Source organism: Dermacentor variabilis, chromosome 2 (genome assembly GCF_050947875.1).
Source record: "Dermacentor variabilis isolate Ectoservices chromosome 2, ASM5094787v1, whole genome shotgun sequence".
Taxonomy (NCBI): Eukaryota; Metazoa; Arthropoda; class Arachnida; order Ixodida; family Ixodidae; genus Dermacentor; species Dermacentor variabilis.
The window spans coordinates 142,999,341-143,021,703 of NC_134569.1; the positions used below are offsets into that span (position 1 = coordinate 142,999,341).

General features: G+C 46.4%; 1 protein-coding gene across 4 annotated transcripts in view; it reads right to left on the minus strand.

Moving 5' to 3' along the window:
- LOC142572797 (sodium- and chloride-dependent betaine transporter-like) overlaps positions 1 to 22,363 on the minus strand; it is a 108,412-nt gene that overhangs the window by 56,846 nt on the left and 29,203 nt on the right. For 2 of the 4 annotated variants that reach the window (XM_075682158.1, XM_075682157.1), the window contains exons 6-8: positions 19,014 to 19,113; positions 18,007 to 18,107; positions 11,101 to 11,259 (exon numbers count right to left, since the gene is read on the minus strand). In XM_075682158.1, the coding sequence (XP_075538273.1) occupies positions 11,101 to 11,259; positions 18,007 to 18,107; positions 19,014 to 19,113 (360 nt within the window). Of the gene's footprint in view, positions 1 to 6,524; positions 8,031 to 11,100; positions 11,260 to 18,006; positions 18,108 to 19,013; positions 19,114 to 22,363 lie in introns of those variants that run through there. The other 2 variants (XM_075682160.1, XM_075682159.1) reach the window with 2 other exon arrangements.

Genomic DNA, 22,363 nt, shown 5'->3' on the forward strand with positions numbered 1-22,363 from the left:
TCACCCACTGTCCGGATTGCCGTGAAGGTTAAAGATCAACAGCCCACGCCACCTAATCAGGGAGTGCAATCGTGATGCCGTAGCTAGAGAACGCCGCGCACGCATTTTATATGTGCACTTTTCTACGAATTACTCTTGCTGTTCGAAGATTTCAACAGAATTGAAAAATAAAGACCTACTGCCTTAAGAGGCATATTAATTGCCGCGCTGCGCGAGCCGTCAATAATGCTGAATTCAAATAAGTGCGCAACGTGTTGGAAGTTGTATGCATTACCGCACAGCCCTTCTTATGTTACATTCTGTCTTCGATCTGTTCTTCTCTCTCTCTCTCTCTCTCTCTCTCGCTTTGTTACTGTAAATCAGCTTACCCTGCTCACAACGCTAATTCCATAGTAAGGTATCGAGGAGAGGAAGCACATTCAGCGAAGTCGCCATGTTAGAAGTTAGAGAAAGAACAGCAAGGAGGAAAACGCAAACTTAGCTGTCCTACAACGCATATTGTTCACGTACGCGCCACAGCGTACGCCGTCTTTCTTGAGGTTGCTATTGCTGCGGTTCTCTCGCAGTATTTATCTGAAAGACATTCGGGAAAGCACACCGAGGTGAGATGGGCGCGATACGTAGAAAATAAACGTTTCCCAAAGCAAATCGCAAATTTCTTTAGATAACTTTACAGCTTCTTCTCGGGCTTGTAACTCGTAAACGGTACGATATATTAGCGATACTCTATATGTCATTCATTCAAGATTTACGATGAAACGTCAGTAAATGCGTCAAACTTACATAACTTTATTACAAGGCGCTGCAAACCCAACTGAAAGAAGGTCATGGTGTTACTTTTATCCTTCGTGCATCTTCCAGCGAGTCGATCATCACAATTCCGGAGTAATTATATGTCATTGTGCAGACATCCAACGTCGCCGTCTTTTCATAAACAGAATTGAATCACCGGCTCAAAGCACATACACGAGTTAATCATTGGCTGTAAGCATTACGATTAAAAAAAAGGAGTACTCTTTCGCCATATTTGGCACGTCGGAGATACCGTGAAACGTGGTATACTGACTTCATATAGGTCGCCGTGTGCATCAATACTCGGCACGGTGGAGTGGAATATAGTCGCGTTGGGTTAAGCAGGCCGTTAAATTGGCCGGAAGGTAAACGTTCGCGGTGCTTACCTAGGCACCACAGGGCGGGACAAGCGCCGAAAATAAAATAAAGAAAGCAAGGAAGTAACTTGCGCAAGCTTGAACTCCGTAACTGAAAGGGCTATAGTTTGAGCTTGGCGGCAAATATCACTAATGTGGAAATGATTTCTGCGGAAAATGCGTAAGATCTAAGTAGTTTCAGGAAAGGTAAAAATGCACAGGGAATTACTATAGCACGAAGCCACGTCTTTTTTTCTTGAATCGCGAATTTTTTTTTTCTTTTCACCTTCGTGCTGGTGCTTTCTAGCGGATAATTATGTTCCCCGTTCATGAAATCTCGCACTATTTGTTGCTTTATTTTCGAATCGTATGGTGTTACTAACGCTATTTTATTTTTCAATGCTCGTTTCCTGTTTCTCGCAGAGTGCATGTTGTGGGTCACGAAGAGGGTGAAAGACGAAGTGCCACAAATCTGCACGGACAAGTACATAGAGAACTGCGACATGCAAGTCATGGCATACGACAAGGAGAGCTGCGGCGAATACGCCGACTACGATTAGGTCCACTCTTTCCCACGTGAAGTCGCCAAAGGTTCCCGTCCGTCTACGTGTGCGCTGTGCAGCACGCGGAAAATAAAATATAAAGAACAAGTAACTTCGCACGTGTGCATGTAAATCTGAGAAACTGATACGTCAGGTATGGCGAAAGCTCTAAAGTGATTTCTCAAACCTGTGTCGGAAGCACTGGAAGTCACAAGTGCGGCGTTTCGCGCGAGTTGGTACAGCAGGTCTTCATTTACGAAAAAAGAGAGACGGAAACAAGAATCGCGAATGACGAAGCGCTGACCTTCGACTAATGCTTATTGCACGCTCCGCACGAAACATCAAACACACACAAGGGAAAAGCAATCGCAACCTGACTGCAAGAACCCTGTGAAGAACCCTGTGGTAGGCCGCACTCTGTAATAAGTATTTCACTGAATCGTTCACCAATTCCTGCGGTTCGTAGACAGTTTGCAAAGTAATTTCGAAGCTACATCGCAAATCGGTCGCAAATCTTACGCTCTAGAATTCCATTTATCAGAATGGCCACGTCGAAAAGTACCAAACCTTTCGTTAGATCTAAAGACAGTGAGAGGGGGTTTCCCAGCATTCAGTTCGTTAAATGCACCCATACGTTTGACTTGCACCACGGCTTTCACCATGGCAAGCATGCAACATGAATCTGGTTACGCGGTAAACACACTGCATACACAAAAGCCTTTACTACCGAAAGCATGCAGGCAGCGTCTCCAAAAGCAAACAAGGGTGCCTGAGAGAATAAATTAAAAAAAATGAAATGACTGTGACACAATGTCGCCACCTTTTTCTAACTGGTTTCACCGCTCTATATTAGTTTGTATATTTACAGTGTTCCCGTGAAAGAAACTTCCCTACCTCACGCCTTTTCTTTCATTTCATCCCTTCGAAATATCCGAAAGTTTTACGTATATACCTGGAGGCGCACAGCTGTTACTCGCCGCTAAGGCTGTGCCAGCATGCGTGTAGAATGAGCTATGTGCGACGCATCGCTTGATGATATTTAATTTTTTTTAGTGGATGATGGTTTTCAATTAGGTTGCGTACTTGAAGCTTTACTTTGGTGACGACGGACACGATGAAATAGCGTTAGTACTGAGCTGAACGCCGGGACTGACTGGTCATCAAGCGAACCTTAACGTATTCGTGGATTCAAGTTATGACACACCTGTGGCCTTGACAGTAATGGGAACAGGTTACACCATGTTCTGTTTATATCTTCACCAACGGCTGTCCCCAACGCTCTCGCTGTATGTCAGTTCTCTTAAATAAGTGGTGTCGCCGTTTAAAAAAAGAAATCAAAAGTTTCGCTGTTACTTTACAATCATGCATGCAATTTTTTACAGTAAATTTAACGTCGCAAAGAACAATGTATTCGTTATGTCTCGTTTAAGAAAGAAACGCGCTTTGAGGTTGTCTTTCTTTTGTTCTAATAATGTCTGACTTATCTGTTTGCATTTAAGCTATGCACTCTCTTGCCACATAGCTGACAGTTCAATTGTTCATAAACAGTGAGATGTCGGCTGCATGTTATACGGGTCAGAGTACAGGAGGATGACGTGGAGAGTCAATCCTACATGAAAACTAAGAGCATCCTTAGTGAAACGCCATTGGTAACAAGGAACCTATCTGAATAGTAAGATAAATAAATAAAGAACATCGCATGAATTAAAAAGAGATTTTAGCTGCAGCATACTCTGTTTCGTGCGACCGCTCAAGCGATGCGCAATGCACCAGCGTGCTTACGGCACTGAGCAAGTTAGGATTAGCATGGCGCAACACTGTTGCAGCATCGCAGTCGTACATACATACATACATACATACATACATACATACATACATACATACATACATACATACATACATACATACATACATACATACATACATACATACATACATACATACATACATACATACATACATACATACATACATACATACATACATACATACATACACACACACACACACACATACATACATACATACATACATACACACACACACACACACATACATACATACATACATACATACATACATACATACATACATACATACATACATACATACATACATACATACATACATGTCACGTGGTAAGGACGGTGAAGAAAGCAGCGAAACTGAGAAAGACGAAACTAGCGTCTTATTGGGCGAACTTGTGCCCTCAAAAACAGGCTACACTCAAAGAACGGCGGCAGCGGCGAGCACAGACAGCGATCTTCGAAATCTGATCAGCGGGTCAAGCGCGTCGGCTTTTAAACATCAGTCGTCGAATGTTCACGAGTAATCGCTTGGACCCGCGTGCCTTCCACAAAGTTCTACATTATTCACGTCGCGCACACATGCAATCAGATTACCCAAGGTTCCGTCACAGACAGCGGATGGAAGCATCGATAACATTCCAGAAACTTCCGATACGTGCAGGCGCGTCCTGCGCTGTGTGGTAACATTTGTTAGGCGGTGAAACGTGTCGCCCGATAAAGACAAACAAGTACACGTGTAAATACATACATACATACATACATACATACATACATACATACATACATACATACATACATACATACATACATACATACATACATACATACATACATTTATTTATTTATTTATTTATTTATTTATTTAAAGGTACATCCCATGCTCTGGTTGGAGCATTGAGTGATGGGAGATTATACAATAAAATATGTGATGAGCATGAGCAAGAACGAAGAAAAGTAACAGTAAGCAGAACAAAAGAATGCATCATTATACAGTCTCAGTTCGTAAAATTACATACAAGGCGTGGCATATACATATACCTAAATATATGCGGCAATTTTCGCCCACCGGGACGAAGACGCCGACACTGGATTTTCTGCGACAGGGGCCCGTTAGGCTGTCGCGTCTAAATGCGGGCTGAATTGGTGTTACACGCTTAAAAACGTTTACACCCTTTCGGGTTTATCTTGTACCACAACAATAACCGTGATCTGCCTTGGTTGCGTTCCCTTTCTTAAAAGACCCGGCGCTAACTGTCCTGTCGATAATGCTCTGTCACCCTGATAACGAGCAAGCCATTATTGACTTCGAAGTACTGGGCTCGAAGCGTTAAAGAAAGGAAATGTTGGCAAGACAGATGACGATTATCGTTGTAGGACAAGATACGACCCAAAGGTTGTAAACGTTTTAAGAGTGTAAATAAAGGGAGTAAATTGAGAAATAGCTTATATTCGACACCCTTAAGGGTGTTAAATTGTTTAGTGTGTATGCTCCAACCGAAGCGTTGCATGTGGTTAAGAGGAAGCTTTACATTGGCAGCTCTTACATTGGTAAAAAAAAAAGTCTGCCAATTATTTAACCGTCAAGGCAACGGCAGCGACGGTGAAGTGTCGACGCACGCTTCACGCCGCTGGGTCACGCCTCATCACAGTGATGGCTAATTCTTGCGATGCATATCTAGATGCGTGGAAACGAAGGACTCTTTACACTCAGCATGCGCTGAATCGCATTTGACAACAAATTCGGTGCAGCCAACGATTCGACATCGTCTGGGCAACAACCTCCATGTGTCCATCACTATGTGAACACTTTATTTTGTTTAGTTTCCAAAGACAGAAATTCCGGCGGTGAAAGGCAAAGGAGAAAAGTGGCATCGTGTCGTCGTCTTCTATTTTGCATATGTCCCGTCGTTTAGAAGCGTGCATCTTGTCGTGCAGAATCCAAAACGGACGCTCCGTTGCCGACGCGCAACGCGTCACGCCGAAAATACAAGGTAAATATACCTGGTAGCGAAGCTTCCATAGGAGCCCATACGTTCAAAACATGGCGGTCCATCTGCGGTTCATGGGGCTTAGCGCCATCTGTATGTGGTGGGAACACTTCCGGCAGAAGAAAAAATAATGTCACGCCATGTCCGTTAAAAGCAGAAGTGACGTCATTTTGTTTTCGAAGGCGCGAAATTTGTTTTGTTGTCCTTCCTTTGGAGCTATATATTCAAATGCCCCACCATTCGACTTGATGGGCGTTCCGAGCTTTCAGCGTGGAAAGCGATGCAGGAAAAGGCCAGCCATACGGTTGTTGAAATCGCATCCCTGCACAGAACATACTTTCTTTGGAGGCCGACGCAAGCTTTAGGTGTAGAGTGCTGATCCTATTGTCGGATGCCAAGCCCGTCGGCCGGCCAGCGCAATCGCACGAAAACAACCACACAATTATCTGGCGGTCGTAACTCACTACTTTTGACTGAACAGATTAAGAAGCGATGAAGCTACCCGCGCCACCAAATTCACACAAACTTCGACAAGCAAGAAAGCACAAACTGTGAGGGGGGCGTATTTCAACAGGTGACCTTTACGAGTGCGCCTTTCAGCCCATTTCAAGACGTACATTGCATTGCGAGTGATAGTGGCGTCAACGCCCCCTGTAGCGATAGGCGCTGAAAATAAATGCATTTATTAATAATAATAAAAGAAACTTGTATTTTCTTAACTCGTCACGAATATATAAAATTGACTAGGAATTTTATTTTCGTTGAATGAATCTAACTGTCTCGTTTGAATTAAAAAACGCGCTTTTCTTTCCCAATGTTTGTTCCCTCCAAACATAGTCGCGCTTCAATCGCTTCTCCCATAACCCCCCATGCTGATGTCGGTGACAATCTGTACTGAACCGCTTTTCGCCCGAAGCTTCGCGACCTATTTGAATCGACCTTGGAAAATACGCCGCAAATGCGTTCTGTCGTATTTATCGCACGCTGAAGCCGCAGAATGGATGAGGCCTCGTGAAACAGGGACCACACAATCCCACAGCACAGACGCAGTATAGGTGTACAATATGCGCAAACACACGTCCAAGAAACAGGAAAGTTCAGCAGCGCCGCCCGCATGTTGTGGCAGGTGAATTAACGCTGCCTCGGGTAATATGCCAAAGAGAGTCCTTGCTTCCACTCAAGCGTTTCTGGCTGAGCGTATAGCCTATACGGGCGTGGTGCGCCGGTTAGGAGACTGCGATCGTGGCGTTTCACGGCAAAAATGTTCAAATCCGCGTGTAGCGAAGTAATTTGCAGAACGCCGATCACCGGCTGCACCTACGCGAGACGGGGCTTTGCGGTGATGTGTACTCCAAGCACAGGTTACTATGAAGACCACACAGTAATACAATGCAAAGAGAGCCTATCGAAATTTGGCATGTCCACTTAATCGACTCCGTCAAAGATAAGGAGACATGATTGCAAAAGAAGGCGAGGAACAAAGGGAAATGCATCTGTACCGCTAGACTAGCTGCGCGCAAAGAAGTTATTGTGTCATTTTACAAGGCAATGGACTTCGCCATGTCTTCCCAGGATCATGCTCTTCTCGAGTGTCCTCCCTTATTGACGATCAGTGCCTCTAGTTCAGCGTTGGTCTCCTCAATCGGCACATACTGTTTTCATAATATCTTATTTAATTCATTTATTTTTTGCTTCGATCCCTTTTGGGAAAACCGAGAAAGGCCGTGCAGTCGTCGGCATAAATTTCTGCTCTGTGCAGTTAGGCGTTCAAGTGCACCACGCATGCGTCATAACACTAGCGGCTAAAGGTGAAGGAATTTCAACTCACAAAAACACCGGCAGAAGAGCACAAAAGAAAGCAGAAGAAGGAAAAGCTGCTATCTGCCACAGGATTACAAAGCCAATCTACAGGTACCACACGCTGGGTGTCACACACAGCGTACCAGTCACTCTAACATTTACAAACTTCTATAGCTTATTCACATAGCACGCACGCGTGCATATTACAGTGCCAAAACAATAAATAAAAAATGCGCAGGAACTCGAAACTGTCAGCTCAGTTTGGATTCTCGCTGCGCGGTCGAACTGTCACGTACACAGCCGAAACACAAAGCGGCTACGCGCACGAGTCAGCGTCGACGGCGGCCATCTCAGTGCCGGGAGGCGGCGCTATTTGCGCGTCCGCTTCTTGACCTTTCGCACCGGGCTGCCGGCGGCGCTCGCTCCGCTCTCGACGACGACGGCGCCAGCTCCGAGCACCGAGCTGCCGCTGGCTTCGACGATGCCCGTCGAGCTGACGACCACGATCTTGGGCTTGTCCGACACCGCGGTGGTCGACGCAGCCCCGTTGGCGCCGCCGGGCGACGCTCGCGGCCTGGCGCTGGGCGCGGGCGAGGTGGGGACGTCCAGCACGTCGCGGCGACTCTCGGGCGACACGGAGCAAGGCAGCGCGTTGCGGTCGGCCAGGTACATCTGGTAGCGCATAAACTCCGCGCGGCCCCGCGGACCGTACGTGGCCTCGGGTTCGAGCGCAGCGTACAGGTCCTGGTCAAGTGATAGCCCGGGGGTGTCGAAAAAAGGAAACCATCGATGACGATTGTTAAGGAAAGTGTATAGCGGAACGATTCTAGAAAGCTGTTCGCTTTAATAAAATGGATGATGCTCTTGAAGGCGTATATTACTTGCAGACAGCATATCTAGCTATCGCTAGTTGTTTCATTGCGTCATTCGGAAGAGAACAGTGCGGTTAACGAGCACATCTGCAGCGGTATGACATAAGCGGCTAATTCATCGTATGTGTTGCCGCATCTGGTCCAATACGGCACGCTTCACGGCAAGCACTGCACATGCGTCCAACAATTTGCATCGAATAAAAGCGCCCGCCTTAGCTTCCATACACGTTCTTCTCCTACCGGAGAACCTCAACTGCGTCGTGGCGGTGCGCTACTTCAGTGGCGACGAGAGTGAAACTCGTTCGGGCGTAGCCATTGATGTATTCAAAGCACGGCGCCTCGCCCACCAGATTTGGACGGGACCGCGGATAGTTGAAGTGCACACCACGTATATGCTTGTTTTGAGGGAAATTAGTTAACGGATGCCTCAAAACGCAGCGGTTTGCTGGTATCTTCGCTGAGCGACCCTGCTGTACGCGTGCAACAAGGACGTCCTCCAACCACTCCGGTTAACACCCAATGCGGACGTTTTTGCATTTCGCCGCCGTCTGAATGCGGCTGCTGTGAGCGGGATCTGATCCCGCGCCCTCGGGCTTAGCAGCGCAACGCCAAAGACACTACGCCACCATGGCGGGTGAACAGTCCAGCTCACGAGGATGTCCCGAGATATTTGAAGGAACAATACAGCCTGTAAGCTTGTGAAATACCAGCAAGATATTTGTTTGTTTTTTTGCCCGTGGCAGACAAAGAGAAGGAGAGCATCCGAGAGTACATCGCCGATCTCAGCAGGCTTGCGGAAAGCTGCAACTTCGGCAGCACAATGGACGGCACGCAGCGGGACCGCATAGCTCGCGGAACCCTGGACGACGGCGCCCTGCGCTGATTGACGACACGCAGGAAGCACACTTCGAAAGAGGCAGCCGAATTCGCCATGTCTTCCGAGCAGGCCCAAGAAGACGTTCGAGGCGCGCGGGAAACTATTCCAGGGAAAGGCTGTGGCCGGCAATCGAACGCAGGCCTTCGGGGTGCGAAATGAACACGCTTCCCCGACGCCACGGCGGCTCCACGGCTCTGGCTGTCTAAATGTGCAGCCTAGTGGGTGCGTTATAGCACACTTCACGTCGCAGCCATCTGGCTGACTAAATGTGTGGCCTAGAGAGTGCATCATTTGGCACGTGACGGCGCAGTCGGTGAGGCGGCGCCATGTCATCAGTGGGTAAACAAAACCAAAAAAAGTCGCCATTCCTACCGAAAGGCGAAGCATCGATTGCGATGGCAAATTAGTAGGCAGCTCTACGAAGTAACGGTAGCAGTATTATCGGGCGTATAAAGTACTAAACAATTGCTTACTATCTCAATTAGCAAGCATTGTGTGACGCTGTCGTGCACGCGCAAGTAAATATGAACCCATCACACTCGATAACCGCGGTAACTGGTTCTGAAAATGCTGAAGTGAGGCAGCAGCAGCGAGCAAATTGACCTTCGTGCGATATCGCGCTTCAACGCGAACTAAGAGGCGAAAAAACAACGCACACGAAGCTATCAGCACTCGGCGCGCACTCTGTCCCATTGCCTAGAATGTACTAGAATAGGGTTGAGTGAGGCGAGCGGCTGGGGCGGCGCATGCTTTGCAGTGAAGCGCGCGAAGGTGAAAAATATTGTGGCGGCGCTGCGATCGAAGTGGATTGGGCCACATCAAGGTCGCGCCATTGGAAAAGGTTGGCGATACTTCTTGGAAGAGTCATTTGTACTACTTCGCGCGCTGGTATATGCGTTCAGACCGCTCAAATGGTGTTTATAATTCCATGTGACATGTATTTATGCGTTATGAAAATACGCCTTTCTTTCTCTCTCTTCCCTTTTCAATGCCGTTCGGTGATTTTGCGTGCATTACGGCCGCAGTACTGGCTTTCATTCTACTATGTTATTGTAGGGTCCCTTTTGGAGAACAAATATTTTTCTTGTCGTTCAAGGAGCGTGTATCTCTCGTGCGTATTTTAGCGGATACAGTTCTCCATCAGCAGGTCTTGTGAAACGCAGACGGAAAAACATATGCGAACTTCCTGCTTGCCGCTTCAAACAAATAAAACATATATGCCCCATCCGGCGCCCTGTACACAGATTTACCGGAAGTACTCTTACAGAAAAAGAAAACTGCAGTGCAACATTCCATTCACGTTTCCGTCTTCCTCGCGTAACAGGACGTGGAATAATTGGTACGGGTTCTTTTATTGTGGTCGGACATCGGGTGCTGAAAACAGTTTAAGGCAGCCATTATATATGCTAATGTTTGGCTAATATATGCTAGTGACGGCACAAACAATGGGGAGGAGTTGGCGCCACGTCATGAGTGTACAAAATGAGCGCGTTCATGACGTCCCGATGCCTACAGACGGTATAATGCTTTCGTATTAATTCCCACACGCAAGCAGTCTTAGGTGCCCCTACCAATTTTTTTTTTTTATTACAGCTGTTTTTGTCCACCGTCTGCCGTCTTTTTACCCGTCTTAAGGTTGTGCACTTGCCAAGTATGAACCAGCTAGAGCGGCACCAAGCTCCTTTAAGTTACATCCGCCTGTACACATTATATAAACCTCAAATCCGCCCATAAAACCACGCGTGCTTCCTAAATGCGATATATGGGCTTAGAGTCAAGAACAGCTTTAATGTCTGTATCTTCATTTATGCATTTTATTACACTTAGTAACTGCACAAAGCTCAATTGTCTACACTCAGTTGTCTACAAGATGTCGATTATGCAGAGACAGAGTGAATCCGTACATACTGAGTCATAGTCGTCTGTGAGAAATCGTTAGGCTTTGCACGCATGTTTATTTTTAATACGCCGCCATGAATACATAGAGTCGGCAGCATGCTTCCGCAGACGCCCGCGCCGAAGGCCCCCCCAAAGCTCTCAGCCGAGAGGAGAGAAGGAAGCTTACGTATTTGTTCGTTGCGAGTGTGCTGATGACGAACGATCCGACGATGACCATCATGGCGGCCATGATGATCAGCTGTCCCATTCCGGTCCACTCCGGCACCATACGCTGGTAGCGGAATTCGCGACTCTCTCCCAGCATGAACGTGTTGACACCGATCACCTGGTTGGCGAGAAATACGGCAGCAGCTCAAGACGACCAGAACTGCGTTTCTCGAAGACAGCCATACAAGTCTCTCAGTGCAGCTTATGCAGGTCGCTCCGGAGATGTATCCGGAGGCAAACGTTTCGGCAAGGTAACTTGACTGCTTTCGTCGGGACAAATCATCCGCGTCATCACATTCGTGTCCCCTGCCAGGACAAAGGTCTCTCCTAACGACCACCAATTAACCCTGTTTGGCTCCAGCCGACTCCATCTTATGTCTGCGGAATTCCTAATTTCACCGCTCCACCTATAAATTCCCTGCCGACGTCGAGGTGCCGCTTCCTTTCTCTTGGCACCATCCCGTAACTTTAGTCTTTCGCCGGTTATACGCATTATGTGACCTGTCCAGGTCCGTTTCTTCCTAATGTCAACCAGAATATCGGCTACTCATATTCGCTTTATAATTGGCGCCTTTGCCTTCCTGTCTTTTTTTTATGTTACGCCTATTATTTTTCAGAGCAGCGCAAAAGAAAACGGACCACTGACCTCACTCCCGTTCCCCTCTTCAACGCGACTCTATACGCCTAACCACCGCAACTCCCCATTAAAGGCACTGCATACCAATCCCCGGAACGCAATGTAGCAGATATCTCAAAGAGCTTAAATTAGAGTAAATTGGATCCCCGCAAACGCGATCTTGCAAATTCCCTTGGCGAAGACAACTCCCGTTGTCGAAACGTTGGATCGGCAGGCATCTCTTGTTCGACCGCTGTCAATCATTTTAAGCCCGCATCTCTAGCGGAACCTCTATCTTACTTTAAAAGCTGCTCTGGATATGTACTATATACTATGCCGGGTATCTCAAGTTCAAGTTTGTTCACATTTTCTTGCTGCATAATAACAGCATTAGTGATGTTATTACATTCGGTGGTCTCTTAGTTATGAAACTCTCAGGGGGACCACCTAGTACTATAGATATCAAGTATAGATTGCAGCATGTTATAAAAGGGATATGTGAGCAATAAATATTAACGGAAAAGCTAGGGGAAGCGCAATTGTACAAAGGTAAGAGCAAACAAATGAAATGAAAGCATGATATATAATTTTATGACAATATACAACAATTAGTGCAAGCTGGAGAACATATGCAACTGAAAGAATAGCGCAGACCATGAAATAATTTAAAATAATGAATTCAAAAACCGAAGAACGAAATCACTGTACAAAGCGGTGCTGCAATAAGCGAAAGCAAAATTTATGCTTCCAGGAAGAATAGAAACACATAAGATTTTACATGATCTACACGTTTTACGGAAGCATCAGGTAATATAAACAAAACAAGAATGGCGGAATTATTAATTAGTGCAATTCCTCGTATAACTTGTCTAATAGATATTTCTTGTGCAGGTATAGAATCCCTTGTACCGATGATGATGATTTAATTTCGTATGGTATAGAATTCCAAAATGATGTCCCAGAGAAGACAGCAGTTAATTTTCCGTAGTTTGTTCTAACGTGAGAAATTAGTAAATTATCGCTTGCAGAAAACCTGGTAATGTTAGTATTTTTGAGGAAACAATGTGGAAACGCATGGGTTAAGGTGTCATAACGTTTAAGCTTGAAGATGAATAGCGATAGCCTTTGTTTCATCAATTCTGTTAATGGCAGAATATTCAGGCTTTGATACAGAGGTTTATCGTAAAATATTACTAAAAGTCATTAGCCGGAGCGCTTGATTTTGAAGGCGTTGAAGGGCATCTAGGTGACAGTAATAAGTGTTACCCCAAGACGATATAAAGTAGCAGAGATGGCTATGAAGGTAGGAGTAATAAAGAATAATGTGTTTCTGGAAATAGTTACGGGATTCAATGATTACATGAATGCCAAAAGAAACTTTCTGTATTAGTGAATGAGCGTGAAGATTAAATTTTAAATGCTCTTCTAAAGTAACACCTAAAAACTTGGTGCTGTTAGTAGCCAGTATTACTTCCTGTCCTCCCACCCGCCGTGGTTGCTCAGTGGCTATGGTGTTGGGCTGCGGAGCACGAGTTCGCGGGATCGAATCACGGCCACGGCGGCCGCATTTCGATGGGTGTGCCATGCAAAAACACCCGTGTACTTAGATTTAGGCGCACGTTAAAGAACCCCAGGTGGTCGAAATTTCCGGAGGCCCCCACTACAGCGTGCCTCATAATCAGAAAGTGTTTTTGGCACGTAAAACCCCATAATTTAATTTTTTTTACTTCCTGTCCGATCGTGAGCTCTACAGGAGCCACTTTTATTAATTGTGAATGAAATATTACAAATGCAGGTTTTGATGGGCTGATGCGCAGATAGTTATTCTTGCACCAAATCCTGATATTATTTAAATCATCATTGAGCTTTCTTGCAAGATTGTGATGTTTTTGTGAGATGAGTATATAGTTGTATCATCAGTGTGCCGAAGTGTAAGCAGTCAGTGTGACCGTGTTAGATAATAAAAAATGCAAAAGGCCTAAAATATATCCCTGATGTACTCCTTGGTTAGTAAACTTGGCACTGGAAATGCTACCATCGACAGCGACAACCTGCAACCTGCTTTTTAAGTAACTTTAAGATTCAAAGCTCGACCAGTAATTCCGTGAGTCCCGAGTTTATGAAAGAGAATGGTGTGATTAATAGTGTCAAAAGCTTTAGCAAGGTCAGCAAAAACTGCACCAAATAGTAATCCATCATCAATAGCAAGTTAAATTTTGCCCGCGAAATTAATGAGGGCCAGTACGGTTGACAGCGCTGAACGGAAGCCAAACTCATGGGGAGAGAGTAAGTCGAACTTTAAGTGTGGCATTAAGCGTTGGTACAGAAGCTTTTCGATTACTCTGCTAAAGAAATGGAAGTATGCAGATTGGGCGGTAGTTATTTATACATTCGCGGTCACCTTTCTTAAAAACGGGAGTTATCTTTCCGTTTTTTAGGGAGCTGGAAACGTACCGTTCCTAAGCATTTTATTGATGATGTTTGCAAGAACAGGCGAAACTGTGTCATTAATTAAGTTTATTCTTGAGTGGTGAATGGAATCTAAACTCACCCCTGTTGTTTTAGGTGATGATATGACCCCCCCCCCCCCCCCCCCCCCCCCCCCCCCCGCAGAATGAACTTCTCCACTAGAAACTGGGTGTAAGTAAGAAGAATGGGGGCAGCGCGACAACTGGGGAAATGATAGAGGACGTTGAGTGCGTTCGGTGTAAGTAAAATTATCATTAAAAGCGTTGGCAATATAATTTGGTTCAATATAAGTGTTCGATGCAATTGTCAATTTAGATAATCGCGCGTGGGAATTGTTTTTGTTCAGAAACTCTTTATTAAGCACCCAGTTTCGTTTAGTGTTACTTCCGTTGAGCAACATGCGCTTTTGAAAGTAGCCACGTTTTGCACGTTTCAACACTGCCCCAAGAGTATTCGAATATTTCTTAAAGCGAATCAGTAACGATGTGTTGAATGGATGAGATGTTAGTTTTTATGTACATTATATCTTTTTTTTTTTTAGAAATTGACCGCAACAACCCATTTGCGATCCACGGATTTCTTCTCGCACTAAACCAATGAGTCATTGTGATGGACGATGTACTCTGTTTTATGGACTTTGTTATCAGACTAGAAAATAAGTTGTATGCTTGCTCAGGAAATTCAGCTTCAGTGACATTAATCCAGTTTAATTTGCTAACTAACGAAACAAACAATTCAGTGCTGAAAACAGATTTAGTATATTGTTTGTCGTTTGAGTACAGGGACGAAGGAGCCGATCCTAACCTGAGGAAAATCGGATAATCGTCGCTAAACTGATAGTCTATAAGTTAACAGGCTATTGTTTATTTACCTGCGGCACATAGCCCGAATTTACTAATCGATGTGGATTGCTCCAAGGGGTGGATTTTATTGCGCGCAATGATATGCGCGAACTTTAGACGGCACAGTAAGACCTACAAGGGATAGCCATTCTATAGTTTGCGCTCGTTCTTCGAAGCAAGAATGAACCAACTAACCAAGCAATGCGCTTTATTAAGGCGGACACTACTTGCTCAGGAAATCAAGTGCACTGTTTCGCTTTCTTCCTTAACAAAACCGCCTTTTTGTGCATCCAACCTCAAAGGTAACATCGACATCAATGCATATCGCGACAGGTTTTGATAGCGCATATCTCGTAACAGGTTGTCATTCTCAGAACCCGTTCGAAGTGGATATGCCTCGCGAGCTTGCCTTCTGCAATTCGTAAATCATGATACGAGCGGCAATGTAATTAGTTTAAAAGCTCTAATAATTAGCGAAATTTCGGAACTGGATCGATTACTGCCATCGGCTTCTCGCTCAAGCAGTGTCTGTCTGTGAGAGTAATCTATAGCTCAGGGAGTGGAACTGAGCCACGTGCCGCGGGTGACATATAAAAATATTCGTAACTCTAAGAAAATGCAGACACTGCATCTATTTCGTACACACACTCAAAGCTGCCCACGTAAGCTGACGAGAGAACAATCGTCGCAGTAGCCTAGCGGTAAGACACTGCATGAGGATGATGAGGATTAATTCGACTCCCATTCGCAGTCTGGTCTTTTTTTTCTGTCCGCGTTTGTTCTTATTTTGCTACTCATCGCCGCATTTAAATTTACATGACAGCAAATTTCCGGAATGGCTTCCCTCTCTTCGTTGTCTGTTTGCTTCAGATGGCTGTAACTGACAAGAAGCCGTGCTCCCGGCATCCCTTCTTCATTTAGTACATATTTCAGAGCATGTATTACATGGTCATATTAACTAATTTATTTATTTATCCTTATTTATTTAGTTTTACTTATTTATACTCAAACGTTAACGAGACGGCACGGTTCAGAGCCCTGTGATCGCAGCGCACAAATGGGTGGACATGTAAATGCTTTCAGTATTTCACTGGTTGTATGAAACGACAAAATATTATAGCGTCACAAGTTGCAAGTTAAAAAAGAATATTACACTGCTGAATCGGACATTTCGAAAAACACTTTATTAGCTTGTCCTTCATTTAATAATTCCGAAGTTCGTTATAATTATAATTAAGTTCGCTAATTATAATTAATTATAGTTATGCAGTGTTGACGCTCGATTAAGTCTCTTTAGATAACTTTGAAAATATAAACTCAAAAGTATAAGTAAAGATATTCTGGTGTACCTTCAAGTTACGTGCAGGTGGCACTATATGTCCAGCGTTTACTAATTTTTTGCCACCGGTATTTTGAAAAAAAAGAATCGGTACAATGAGTATAAGACATATTTCTGAATCATCACTGGCGACGAGAAATGAATGTGTAGTGCATTTTAAACGCCTCCCTCCCCCCCCCCCCCCAAATTACGCTGAAGTCTACGATTATGACTGATGGCAACGAAACGTCCTGTGATTTTACTCCTGTATGAACGCGTGTTACGTTCACACAGCTTCAGACAAATTTGATAAAGTGACTCTTCAATCCACTTACACGAAGGCGTGGCTTTGTGCAGGCACTCATTTAATCTGATCGAACAAGCAGTATTGAATGTTCGTAAGAGATCAGTCAGCAATAAAAGCTGACTGTAATAGGTATTCTGTCACTAGAATTTTATTATGGCAGTGGAGGCTAAATGGGCAAATAATGAATCCCCCTTCTAGATGATTAATTTTGTTGTCAGAATTGCTTATTGCGAACAATGCAGTGCAGAAACGGACTACTAATGAGTTTCGTGTTGCTATCGTGATGAATATAAGGCAAAATAAATGTACACGCGCGAAAAATGCCCCCGGCGAAGTTCGCGCTCTCACCGAGGCCCCCTGCTCTGTCATCATTTGCCTGGTAGAAATAATGGCAATGCGATGCTTAATTTACACAGAGTCTCGTCCATTTCTATGTCGAAATTCAACTTTCTCGCGTCCGGGGAAGCACAGTTTTTGGAGGTGAAAGCCTTGCGTAAACGAGTACCTTACGCCACGACCTGTATTGGTCACTGTAAGCGCGAATGCGGGAGCACATGGCTTCCACTGCTATCAGAGGCGCCTAACAGCACCGACACGGAATGCTGCAATAATGAGAGCGGCCATTTTCTTTTTCCGGTGACTCCAGTCAAAGTACTAGCAGCCGCTGCGTGTAAGAATTAGCTTGGTCAAGTTGCAGAAACCAGCACTCTTCTTGGATTAAAGCAAGTACCCAAGCCTCCTCATCAGCCAGTTATCTGTCATGCAACCACAACGCAAGGACAGTTGGAATACTATGCAATTGCGCCTGGTTGGACCAGGCGTACGCTGCGCCGTACTCGTTCGCGTAACCCGCCGCGGTAGCTCCGTGGCTATGTCTATGCACTGCTGAGTTCGAGGTCATGGGTTCGATTCGCGCCCCGGCGCGGCCGCATTTTCCATGTGGGCGAAACGCGAAAAGCTCTCTCGCCTAGATTTAGATGCGCGCTAAAGAACTCCGGGTGGACAAAAATTAATATGAAGTCCCCCCCCTCCCACCTTACGACACGCCTCATAACCAGATTGTCGTTCTGGTCGCGTATAAGAGTCGAGAATTCCGTTTTAATCGTTCGACAAGGCCTGTCGGGACATGTTCTTTCGTGGAGCTCCGCTCGTTTCAGCATACAACCATGATGATGACGATCAGAAGCGTCATGCATGCTCACGATTACAGTGATCAAGGCAGCAGTACAAACACTTCGCAGTTCAAAGAAAAAAAACTAAATAATATGCACCAAACTGAAGATGAAAAAGCGACTCATCGTTGTGGCACTCACTGCGAGCACGAGTGGACACACGTATCGCCAGCAGAACGGGAGGAACCATGGCGGATACTTCTCGAACATGAAGTAGATGTCGTTCCGCAGCCGGTCACAGCCTGAAGAGCGGAGGAGCACCGTGAATGGTGGTCGCCTCCTTCCCGAGTGAGCACGCTTACACATAAGCGCGGTTAAGAAAATGCAGTTGCTTGTGCTCTCTCTCTCTCTCTACACTCTTTCCCTCTTTTCGTCTCTTTATATTCTCGCCTCTAGTGCATGCAGGGTAGCGAACCGGACGTGCGTCTGGTTAACTTCCCTGCCTTTCCTCTGTGCCCCTCTCTCTCGCAGCGACATTCCTTGTTAAACCGCTCCTCACCACTCCAAGCCTCCATCTTCCGGCGAACTTGTCTCCCGTTTGGATGACTGCCTCGGAAATGACCTATGAATGTGACCGACGGTCGTCCACCGGTCTCTGGCTCCTTTTCTACCGCACGCGAATGGTCACGTTCGCGTGCGACCACGTTCGGCCCCGTTCGGCTTGTCGCGGCACGTGCTGTTGCCACCCACACTGCACCCGGTAAGCTTGAAAGCCCTCTAAGAACACTTCCTTCGAAGAGTCTTCAAGCATTTATTCTACGCTCAAATTTCACAATATATCCTTTTACGATATGAGAGGAGGACACTGGTCTAAAGGATGTGGGAATAACTTGAAGAAAGTCCCACATCATTCTACGTAAAAATTGACACCAGAGCGCATTGACTGTCCTCGACAGTTAGTGACATAGAAATAACCTTCTTGATAAAAGAAGGTACGAATCATGTTGCGTAAGTAGGTACATCAATAACAGCCATTTGTTCTTCTTTCATCCTGCTACTCGGTGCTGCCGCGTCGCAATCTCTCGTAGCGGTTTCGCATTGGAGCACAATTTCACCGCTACTGCATATTTTTCAAAAAAAAGAAATGCGCCAGGTCACTTTATACGTCACAGGTGCACTTCATGCACCGTTGTGTGCGCAACCCTCACCATATCCATAGGCGATGGAAAGAACCTCGGCGATGCCCATCCACGGTATCAGGTCTCCGTACACGATGCCATCGAACAGCTCGATCAAGTAGAGGCCTCCCTGCAAACGAGGAAGCCGTGCGTAAAGCTCGCGAACTGGTGGCGGATTGGTGCAACGCGGTCAATATTCATATATATATATATATATATATATATATATATATATATATATATATATATATATATATATATATATATATATATATTGTGACACGCTGACGAAGAATATGTTTTAATGATCGTCGGAACAAGACGATGTTCTGGTCTTCGCGCGCCGTCTAGAATCTTCTCAGCTGCTATAATTATTGTAAATATTCTGTAAATACACGTCTGACTGTTTTTAACCCCCTAACATTTTTGGTGGAGGTTGCGGGATCATTATCAAGACGAATTTACGTAGCGGGCGCTCCTTGGCTGCATCTACAATGCCAGCTCAAGGCGAGGATGCTTCGGGCCCATCGGCACCCACGCCCACCGTCATTCTAGCGCAACCCCGCGACCCAGGAACCTTTTCTGGCATCGACGACACTGATGTTGAAGACTGGCTTCAACTATATGAGAGGGTGAGCGCCAGCAACCACTGGGACCAGACCATCATGCTCGTTAATTTGATATTTTACCTCGTGGGGGCACGGCACGCGTCTGGCTTCAGACCCACGAGGATGAACTTACCAGCTGGGACATTTGTAAACAGAAACTCAAAGATTTGTTTGGCAAGCCTGTTGGACGTCGACGCGCCGCCCGAAAATACCTCGCTTCGCGTGTCGAGACGTACACTGAATCCTATGTCACGTACATCTAGGACATGCTCGCTCTGTGCCGCAAAGTGGATCCGAAGATGTCCGAACCTGATGAGGTTACACATGTCATTAAGGGCATAGCAGATGATGCCGTCCATCTCCTTGTCTTCAAGAATTCTTCCACTGTGCAAGCCATCACTACCGAATGCCGGCGGTTTGAAGAAGCCAAGAGTCGCCGCATTGCCCAGCCCCGCCTTCCCAACACGGCTGCTACGTCCACCTGCGAAGGCCTCCGCTGTGCGCCCACACCCAATCGTTCTGATGACATCCTCCATGTCATCCGACGTGAAATAGAAGCCGCATCTCCTGCCACGACCCCAACCATAGCCCCGACAATTGCCAGGCGACCGTCTCATTGGTACAGTCCGTCGTGCGCCAAGGATTGGCCAACATTGGCTTGACCAACGTCTGCTCAGTTAATCGGCCTGACTACACTCCGTCCAGCACTGTCATACGCACCCGCAGCCTGAATGCCGAAACGCGGTATCGCAACCCGGCCGAATGGCGTACTCCATACGATAGGCCTATATGCTTCACTTGCGGCCGTATCGGCCATATTTCACGTCACTGCCAGTCTTCGTGGAATTCGACCCCCTGGTCCTACCACCCATCCTTGGGCACTCATGCTGCTCGTCGGTTCGCCCCGAAAACGCAGCCAGCAAATTCTGGCAACACTTCTCTTCCTACCCGCTCTAGCCGCTCTCCTTCGCCACGTCGCCGCTTCTCCCTATCTCCCCCATCTCGCCGATCACCGTCCCCTAGCTCCTTCCGGCGCGCCCTTCCGGAAAACTAACGGGTGCAGCACCTGGAGGTGATGCTGCCAAACCGACCCGACGCAAAAATCCTCTTTTGACCTTGCCGACACATCGGAACCTCATTAACGTGAACGTGGATGGTGTACGTGTTACGGCTCTGATTGACACTGGCGCGCACGTATCTGTGATGAATGCTCAGCTTCGGAATCGTCTCAAGAAAGTCCTCACTCCTGCCCCTTTGCCTGTGGTCCATCGGTGGAACACCAGCCCGTGGACGGTGGAATACCAGACGGTGGACGGTGGAACACCAGCCGTTGTTGGCATGTGTCCGGCTCGCGTGAGTGTCGCCGGACATCATACTTCTGTTTTATTTTATGTACTAGCGCAATGAGGGGGGGGGGGGGCTCACGACGTCATCCTGGGCCTTAACTTTCTGTCTACACATTCCGCTTTGATAGACTGTTCTGCTGGTGTTGCGCAACTCGCTCTTTCTGCTGCTATTGACCCTCCCAATAGTGCTCCGATACGGCTATGTTCCACAGAGCATATTCGCCTGCCTCACCGTGCCGTTACCTACATATACGTGTCTCCCCCGTTCCACCTGTACCAGACGGTGACTACATCGTATCTCCTAATCCGGATGTCCTGCTCTCCCATAACGTCGCTTTTCCTCACACCGTCGTTACCATTTCGGACAACACGTCCTGCCTTCCGCTTGTGAACTTTGGACTCTGTACACAAGTACTCCCGCGCGGAATATCACTGGCGCAAATAATGCCGGCCAGTGACTACCACATTTCGGCTTTAACTTGTGACAGCTCCTCGTGTTCAACTCTTGCTTCGCCCCCTGTCCCTTCAGACTTGAATGCCCTAACAAAAATTATTGCTCCCGACCTTCCTCCCCAGCGTGCTCAAGAATATACGTTGACTCCTTGCCTCATACAGGGACATATTCGACCTTGGAGAACGCCCTCTAGGACAAACATCTGTCGCAAGACATCGAATAAACACCGCTGATGCGAGCCCGATCCATCGGCGATCCTACCGCGTCTCGCCTACTGAGCGACATATCATCCAACACGAAGTTGACAAGATGCTTTCTCGAGACATCATCGAACCTTCTTGCAGCCCATTGACATCCCCTGTTGTACTAGTTAAAAAGAAGGACAACAGTTGGCTATTTTGCGTCGGTTATCGGCACCTCAACAAGGTAACAAAGAAAGACGTCTATCCGCAACCACGCATTGACGATGCCTTGGATTGCCTGCATGGCGCACAATATTTTTCGTCCATCGACCTTCGCTCCAGCTACTGGCACATTGCCGTCGATGACATGGACCGCAAGAAGACAGCTTTTATTACTTCCGATGGCCTGTATCAGTTCAAAGTGATGCCTTTCGGTTTGTGTAATGCCCAGGCCACATTTGAACGAATGATGGACGCCCTCCTACACGGTTTGAAGTGGTCCATCTGCCTCTGTTACCTGGACGACGTGATCGTTTTTTCTCCGACTTTTGCGACACACCTCGAACGCCTGTCGACGATCCTATCCGTTTTTCGTCAGGCGGGGCTACAACTAAATTCCTCCAAGTGCCACTTCGGTCGTCGTGAAATTTCTGTGTTTAAGCATCTCGTCGAGTCTTCTGGTGCACGCCCTGATCGCGATAAAATACGGGCAGTCAAAGACTTTCCCGTGCCAACATGTGCCAAGGATGTTCGCAGCTTCTTGGGCCTTTGCTCCTGCTTACGCCGGTTT